Here is an 8,792-nt window from a genome sequence, read left to right as displayed (position 1 = left end):
GGAGCAGAGATCAATCACTAATGATTAAATGCAGAGTGGTGCATACAGAGCAAAAAGAGAAAGAAACACTCAGTGCATCATGGGAACCCCCCAGCAGTCTAAGTCTATAGCAGCATAACTAAGGGATGGTTCAGGGTCACCTGATCCAAGTCAAGCTTTCAAATGAATTAAAGCTCTGTCTGGGTTTTGGATTAATTAATAAACTGGAATGGAAGATTGCTGCTAATCCTCCGCCCCGGCCCGTGCTACGAGCGTTCTGGCAGTTAGTGTGACTCAGGGGTGTTGACTCATTTAAACTAACATATTCATCCTGCTGTAACCAGGTTTCTGTAAGGCAGAATAAATCAATATGTTGATCAATTATTGTATCATTTACTAACAGGGACTTAGAAGAGAGAGACCTAATGTTTAATAGACCAGATTTAACTGTTTTAGTCTGTGGTGCAGTTGAAGGTGCTATATTAGTTTTTCTTTTTGAATTTTTATGCTTAAATAGATTTTTACTGGTTATTGGTGGTCTGGGAGCAGGCACCGTCTCTACGGGGATGGGGTAATGAGGGGATGGCAGGGGGAGAGAAGCTGCAGAGAGGTGTGTAAGACTACAACTCTGCTTCCTGGTCCCAACCCTGGATAGTCACGGTTTGGAGGATTTAAGAAAATTGGCCAGATTTCTAGAAATGAAAGCTGCTCCATCCAAAGTGGGATGGATGCCGTCTCTCCTAACAAGAACAGGTTTTCCCCAGAAGCTTTGCCAATTATCTATGAAGCCCACCTCATTTTTTGGACACCACTCAAACAGCCAGCAATTCAAGGAGAACATGCGGCTAAACATGTCACTCCCGGTCCGATTGGGGAGGGGCCCAGAGAAAACTACAGAGTCCGACATTGTTTTTGCAAAGTTACACACCGCTTCAATGTTAATTTTAGTGACCTCCGATTGGCGTAACCGGGTGTCATTACTGGCACTGCTCATATCTGTGTATCGCTTTGAGCATCAGATGGAAAATTGCAATAGAAATGCAATCCATTTAGGCATCAGATTTGTTTTTCCACTCTACATCATCCTGACAACAATAGCATTTCCTGGAGAAGCAGTTCTCTATTTGGGGAGACATATTCGTCATGCTCCATTGTGCAATAGCTCACAGCTATTTGAAACGTACAAAACATTAACGTGATTGGCTGTGATTATTGTTTGTATATTTATGTTGTATGTCTTCCTCAGCAATGCAAACCCTGTAAAAACTCAAATAACGTATGCACAAGGAAACAGCCACACAGTCTTTGTGCACTAGTCGCAGTGCTTTTGTTGCACATGTGACCTTCTCTTCACATTTGCGATCAGGAGACAGACAGTGGTCTGGCTGTTCTTGCAAGTCTTTCGAAGCATGTCATTAATGCTGAAGTCAACATTAGTGCCTGTCATCATTCTGGCAGAAGACCTTGAACATGGGAGGCCTGCTGCACGTGGGAGGCTTTGTGCCTGTGGGAGGTTCTTGCATAGAGACGTGTACTCTGGTTAGCATTGTTTTTTTTATAATTTTTATAATTTGGCAATACCAGCACGCTTCCAGGAACGTCATTCCAAATCAGTACCATACCATAGAAAAATGCACATGCAGGCTTTTGGATTTCAACCAATTTTATCGTCTTCTAAGTAGACAGTGTATATATGTGTATACATATACCAGTTTGAGACAAATGACAAATGTTTGTATCTTTGACTGTATCTTTGTTTGACTGAAGATCAAGGTTGGGTAGGATTACTTTGAAAGAATACATGTGGATTACATGTATGTATGTACATACATTTGGATTACTTGTAATCTGAGTACTTTTGGATTACATTTCAAAGTAATTCTACCCAACCTTGCTGAAGATCAAGCCTGGAACTGCCTTTAAAGGATGTGTTTTCACAAAAATCAATGTCATTGGAGTGAAAGATCACAATTTGGATTCACTTTAATGTCCTCCAAACCTGATGCTCATATATGTAGGTGTATTCTGGGATCAAATTTCCCAGAGGACAATCACTGGGACCAAGATCATGTCTACTAGTTGGTCTCTTTGTTGGCCTTCTTCTCCTCCAAGGTCCTCTTGTTGATTTTGATCCAACTTGCTATGCCAACAAATGCTGACCCTAAAATTGCCCTTAAAGAATAATTTTGGACAAACGTCAAGGAATTTGATTTTCAACCTAATTTTAACCAGTTGTTGCAAACATTTAGGTGGATTCCAGTACTGTCATGGCAAGGTCGGCCAGAGGTCAAACATTTTGGTAAAGGTCAAGGTCAAAGGGATCAAATTGCTGAGCCCTTACTGTCGCCATACCCATGGATACTATTATCATAGTGTATGTATGCATGTATGCAGCAACCCCACACATATAGACTACATCCCCTCACACACAATCTCCACCAACGCCCCACCCATAGGGTGAATTTTTGCTTGTATATCCATTTTCCAGTCTTGCCAGTATCCGTGCCATTTTTTCACCAAAGATTGAAGATCTTACTTATTTTTTCACCATTTTATTGGTTTTTATTTATTGGTTTATTTTATTGTTTTCAGAGCAGAAGCTTCCTGGTTCAAGTCCACCCCTGCACATTATCCATTTAATGTGGAGTTGTGTCAGAAAGGGCATCTTGCGTCATAGTTGTGCCAAATCAACATACATAATGGATCTGCTGTGGCAACCCCCAAGTGAAAAAGGGAGAAGCCAAAAGAACTTACTTTTAATAATTCAGGAGTACGTAGTACTACTTACCTTTGGACAGAGAGTACCAGCTAGCCCCGTTGGTGATCCCCTCATCAAAGTAGTCCCCACAGTTCCATCCATTATGCATCCAGCTGTGAGCGTACGAGTAAGTCCTCGCCAACTGTCACACAAATATGTATACTTGATTATCAACTTGTATTCATACACATACAACACAAACACACAAGCTCAGGCGTGTCCACATCAACATCTGGAGAGGACTTTTCATCTGTACTACACCTTTCTAAAGATTTTGTCATCCGCAGTGGCTGCATATGTCGTTCTTCCTCGAATGCGGGGGTCTCTAGACTTGTCAAAGGGGTAGTTGGCCACGACAGCTCCTCCATGAAGGTTGGCCGACAGGACAAAGTTGTAGTTTTGCATCCATTTTATGACAGCTAGTGTTTCTGGCTCAACCTGCGGAAGACACAGTATTTATTGAAAAGGTTAAACATCATGTGGCTGTTTGAAAGGTAACATTGTAGTTTTCTGAACCTAATTCGCAGGATTTAGTTTGGCAGCCCAATATGAAAACATGACATTTTAGATTAGATTAGATAGAACTTTACTGATCCCTTGGGATGACTCCGTCTGGGAAACTGAGGTTCCAGCAGCATTGTATAGCAGCACACAGGGTAAAAAGCACACACAGTATAAAAACTGAAAGTTAAAAACAAACAAACAAACAAAAAAACTGTTTGCAAATAGAAATAGAAATGCACAAATCAAAATACCAGATATACTGGTCATACTGGTTTCCCGGCTACTACTGTTCCTCTCCTTCCCATCCTCTGTCCATTTCCCATGTATTTAGGTTTAGACACATCTCAGTTGGACATATTCTATAAGTCATTAGTGTAGTAGTGTGCATATTTTGTTTGTAATGTACAACATTAGTCACATTTGCCCTTTACAGTGTCCAGTTACTGAAAAACTGATCCAGCTTTAGTCATTTTATTTGGCAATTTTGTAAATTTTCCATATGTTCCAAGCATATATTTTAATCTTCTTCCAAACTATTTTGTCCAGTGAATGAAATATCTGTGCAGAAGTATATGTTGTGTGTTTCTGTCCACATATTCAGTTCACTATCATTCCCCCAAAAAATCATCCAGATGCTACAAACTGTACAATTTTCACAAATTTATGATTTTGGCCTATATATGCATGAATCTATTTTTTGCAAGTTTTCAAACTTGACTTTTACAGTTTTAAAGTCTTAATGTTTGCCATATATGGGGGCATCGGTTACCATGAGATTACATGTCTATACATGTTATTCCCAAGTAAGTGGTAATTGGTAAAGTCTTTGGTGATGGGTGAATGCTTCCTTCTCTGCAAGACAGTGGCCAGTGTGGCGGCGACAATATGGCTCCTGGATTAATAGCAACACCATTGTTTGTGTAGTTTGCCATCATTCAACATCTTGGAAACTTGTGAGAAAAACAGTCTAAATACTGAAATGTTACCTTTTCGTAATCTAGTTATGTCAACTAGTTTCACAAATGTGGTTGTTTAAATGGGAAACATAATAAACAATTAACTGTAACAGTTTAAAACAATTTGTCTTTCCCATTTAAGTAACCAAGTTAAGATTAAGTAAATACAGCATTTTATTTTTAGAGTGAAACCACAATGGGCAATTACTCAAGCATGTCCGACTCTGGGTGGGGAGACTGGCATAGACAAACTTTTTGTTTACTTTAATGCGATTAACATTCATTAAATCCAATTCCCCTAATGGCTTACTTTAGGCAACACTAAAAAGTGAAACTTGGATGCCTTTACAAAAATTTCTGTAATTTGTTATACAACCCCTGGCAAAAAATTATGGAATCACCGGCCTCGGAGGATGTTCATTCAGTTGTTTAATTTTGTAGAAAAAAAGCAGATCACAGACATGACACAAAACTAAAGTCATTTCAAATGGCAACTTTCTGGCTTTAAGAAACACTATAAGAAATCAAGAAAAAAGATTGTGGCAGTCAGTAATGGTTACTTTTTTAGACCAAGCAGAGGAAAAAAATATGGAATCACTCAATTCTGAGGAAACAATTATGGAATCACCCTGTAAATTTTCATCCCCAAAACTAACACCTGCATCAAATCAGATCTGCTCGTTAGTCTGCATCTAAAAAGGAGTGATCACACCTTGGAGAGCTGTTGCACCAAGTGGACTGACATGAATCATGGCTCCAACACGAGAGATGTCAGTTGAAACAAAGGAGAGGATTATCAAACTCTTAAAAGAGAGTAAATCATCACGCAATGTTGCAAAAGATGTTGGTTGTTCACAGTCAGCTGTGTCTAAACTCTGGACCAAATACAAACAACATGAGAAGGTTGTTAAAGGCAAACATACTGGTAGACCAAGGAAGACATCAAAGCGTCAAGACAGAAAACTTAAAGCAATATGTCTCAAAAATCGAAAAATGCACAACAAAACAAATGAGGAACGAATGGGAGGAAACTGGAGTCAACGTCTGTGACCGAACTGTAAGAAACCGCCTAATGGAAATGGGATTTACATACAGAAAAGCTAAACGAAAGGCATCATTAACACCTAAACAGAAAAAAAACAAGATTACAATGGGCTAAGGAAAAGCAATCGTGGACTGTGGATGACTGGATGAAAGTCATATTCAGTGATGAATCTTGAATCTGCATTGGGCAAGGTGATGATGCTGGAACTTTTGTTTGGTGCCGTTCCAATGAGATTTATAAAGATGACTGCCTGAAGAGAACATGTAAATTTCCACAGTCATTGATGATATGGGGCTGCATGTCAGGTAAAGGCACTGGGGAGATGGCTGTCATTACATCGTCAATAAATGCACAAGTTTACGTTGATATTTTGGACAATTGAAAGGATGTTTGGGGATGATGAAATCATTTTTCAAGATGATAATGCATCTTGCCATAGAGCAAAAACTGCGAAAACATTCCTTGCAAGAAGACACGTAGGGTCAATGTCATGGCATAGGGTCAATGTCAACGAGCAGATCTGATTTGATGCAGGTGTTAGTTTTGAGGATGAAAATTTACAGGGTGATTCCATAATTTTTTCCTCAGAATTGAGTGATTCCATATTTTTTTCCTCTGCTTGGTCTAAAAAAGTAACTGTTACTGACTGCCACAATCTTTTTTTCTTGATTTCTTATAGTGTTTCTTAAAGCCAGAAAGTTGCCATTTGAAATGACTTTAGTTTTGTGTCATGTCTGTGATCTGCTTTTTTTCTACAAAATTAAACAACTGAATGAACATCCTCTGAGGCCGGTGATTCCATAATTTTTGCCAGGGGTTGTACTACGCCTATATTTATTAGTTTTTTCTCAAAGTATATTTATAATATGGTTGAAATCTTAAATTATAAATATACTTTGAGATAAACAAACAAATTTAAGTGTAACAAATTACAGCTTTTTTTAATTAGTTGAAGTTTTTTTTTTGGGGGGGGGGGGGGGGGGGGGTCTGGATGTGTAATAGTCTCATGCAATGTGTTCATCCACACTCCAGGCCAGTAAACAGTTTTACTTCTAAGAATCTTCAGTTTACCTGGAGCCTACTGGCCTTGAACGCAGCTACTGTAACGTTGACCATAAAGTACAGAACTGCTGATATACTTACAATCTGTGAAGTGCGATACACATGTTGGAACTGTCAGTTAAATATCGACACACGTTTGACCAGAAATGTGCAAGCCTCAGTGTTAAATACTCGTATATAAGCTCAGAGAGGGAATATCATGCCAGATTAAACAGAAATAAATCTCTGATTATAAATGACTAAATGTTTAAGGATGTATTCCACAGGCCAATCAATTGTCAGCGTGAAGTCTTGCAAAACCAGCCGAGATTCATGGAGCAAAGTGGGAATGCTCTTCAGAGGCCGTGTAACTGTTTCTAAGAACAGATCCTGCTGTCAGTGGGCGGATGGTAGAAACATTTCCAGCATGGATTCCTGTGTAGATTGAACCATGGAGAACTTGTACCAGTGGGTTTTGAGGACAGAATAAATGATAGCCCTGTTTGCCAGTTTGCCATGTTTGAATCCATGAATGCACCACCAGGTAATCCAGAAACGGCTTTACCTGGACCATTTAACCCAGAGCTAACCCTTTCTCTCGATTTAAAGAAAATAAAAAAATCTTGGAAATCCTTTGTGTTTTGCAATACAGAAGGGTGCAACTGCACACAATGTACGAGGCCCTTGGAGCCCATTTTTACAAGAAATGGTCTGTATTAAAATAAAAGAACAATTGGCTATTGAATGTTAATGGGAAACGTTCAGCAAGCCAGCAGCTGACTCCTTACCATTAAAGTGATTGGAATTTTCGTTGACTGTGTTTATGTAAATGCTACATTACCAACACAATTGGACCAGGCGTGTCTTTTTTTTTTTTATTTATGGGGGCTATTCTCCCTGAGGCCCTGTTCAGAGTTGGGTTGCAATCTGGCTGGAGCCAAATTCAATCCGGATTGCTTTCTAGCCAGATATTGTTCAGACCTGGGGCCTCATGTACAAAGTGTGTGTACACACAAAAACGTGGCATACGTCCCATTTTGGCCGCTTGTACCTGCGACCTAGTTCTTCCAGTCATGACCCAACCCTCATGACCATAGGTGAGAGTAGGAACAAAGATTGACCAGTCGATTGAGAGCTTCCCCTTTTGGCTCAAAACCCTTTTCATTACAACAGTACGGTAGAGCTGCGCAATTCTCTGGCCAATTTCATGCTCCCTTGTCCTCTCACTTGTGAACAAGACCCCAGGGTACTTGAACTCCTTCACTTGGGGCAAGGCCTCATTCCCTACCCGGAGTAGGCAGTCAATCGGTTTCCTGCTGACAAACTGATGGGCAATTAACACACCCACATGTTTGCAATTATATGGGTGGGCATAAATGTCTCTCCACCGACACCCAACCTGTTGGAGCTTGAGAGGTGCTGCAAAGAGGAATGAGAAAAACTGCCCAAGGATAGGTGCGCCAAGCTTGTGGCATCATATTCAAGAAGACCTGAGGCATGTAATTGCTGCCAAAGATACATCAACAAATTACTGAGCAAAGGTTTAGAATACTTATGTACATGTGATTTCTTAGTTTTTCAGTTTTAATAAATTTGCAAAAATTTCAAAAAAACTTTCTCCATGTTGTCATTATGGGGTGTTGTGAGTAGAATTTTGAGGGGAAAAATGATTTACAGTGTAAATCATTTTTTCCCACCATTTTGGAATAAGGCTGGAACATAACAAAATGTGAAAAAGTGAAGCGCTGTGAATACTTTCTGGATGCACTGTATACATGGCTTATTCGAATAGCACCATTCACATTCAGAAATAACCTATTGGGGTCTAAGTTGCCAACCCCAGTCTGAACATGATCAGCACTTTTCTCCCCAAATGTCCTACCTTTCTCATTGTAATCAAGCCTGTCTCTTGGACGATGCTAATTATGCATTTTTACCTCAAATATGGCAATCGGGTATTGCAAAGGCTCTTTCTCTGTCCATCTGTCCGCCCATCTGTCTGTGCTCAGCATAACTCCAGTCCTATTACTGCCAGGGTCTTCAAATTGACAGGGAACATTCTTGGGACTCAGACCTTGGACATGTTCAAAGATGGCTAACGTTGACCTATTTTAAGAGGTATTTTAAGAGGCTAAAAGTCACATTCTGTTTCAGTCTGTTCAGTTTTGTTTTTGAGTGGCTGGTCTCTCCAAAACCACTTTGTTTTGTGTGTTTATATACATGTTTCTCATATATAATGTAAACTGTCAAGAAATAAACACTTCCAAAACTGAAAATACTGTTTTTGGAATCTAATAACACCTATGAACTTATTTAAAAGGCGTTTCGCGGATGTTAGCACGGTGATGTCACAGGCTGGTAGCTAGCTGAAAAATTCCATTTCGTTTGTGTGTAAATACTAGTATAACCTCCTTGTCGAATATTATGTAAAAGGTTGCAAGAAATAAACACTGCTAAAACTGAAAACACTGTTTTTGTAACCTGATAACACCTCTGGAGTAATTTACAA

At 39.5% G+C, this 8,792-nt stretch overlaps 1 protein-coding gene across 1 annotated transcript in view; it reads right to left on the bottom strand.

The window, feature by feature from the left end:
* Positions 1-8,792, bottom strand: part of cpn1 (carboxypeptidase N, polypeptide 1) — a 30,815-nt gene that overhangs the window by 9,057 nt on the left and 12,966 nt on the right. Inside the window, exons 4-5 of the mRNA XM_034193769.1 lie at positions 2,999-3,175; positions 2,768-2,879 (exon numbers count right to left, since the gene is read on the bottom strand). Of these exons, the coding sequence (XP_034049660.1) occupies positions 2,768-2,879; positions 2,999-3,175 (289 nt within the window). The remainder of the gene's footprint in view (positions 1-2,767; positions 2,880-2,998; positions 3,176-8,792) is intronic.

Source organism: Thalassophryne amazonica, chromosome 18, assembly GCF_902500255.1.
Source record: "Thalassophryne amazonica chromosome 18, fThaAma1.1, whole genome shotgun sequence".
Classification (NCBI taxonomy): Eukaryota; Metazoa; Chordata; class Actinopteri; order Batrachoidiformes; family Batrachoididae; genus Thalassophryne; species Thalassophryne amazonica.
The sequence above is the reverse complement of the archived record's forward strand: the minus strand, read 5'-3'. Positions and strand labels throughout refer to the sequence as shown.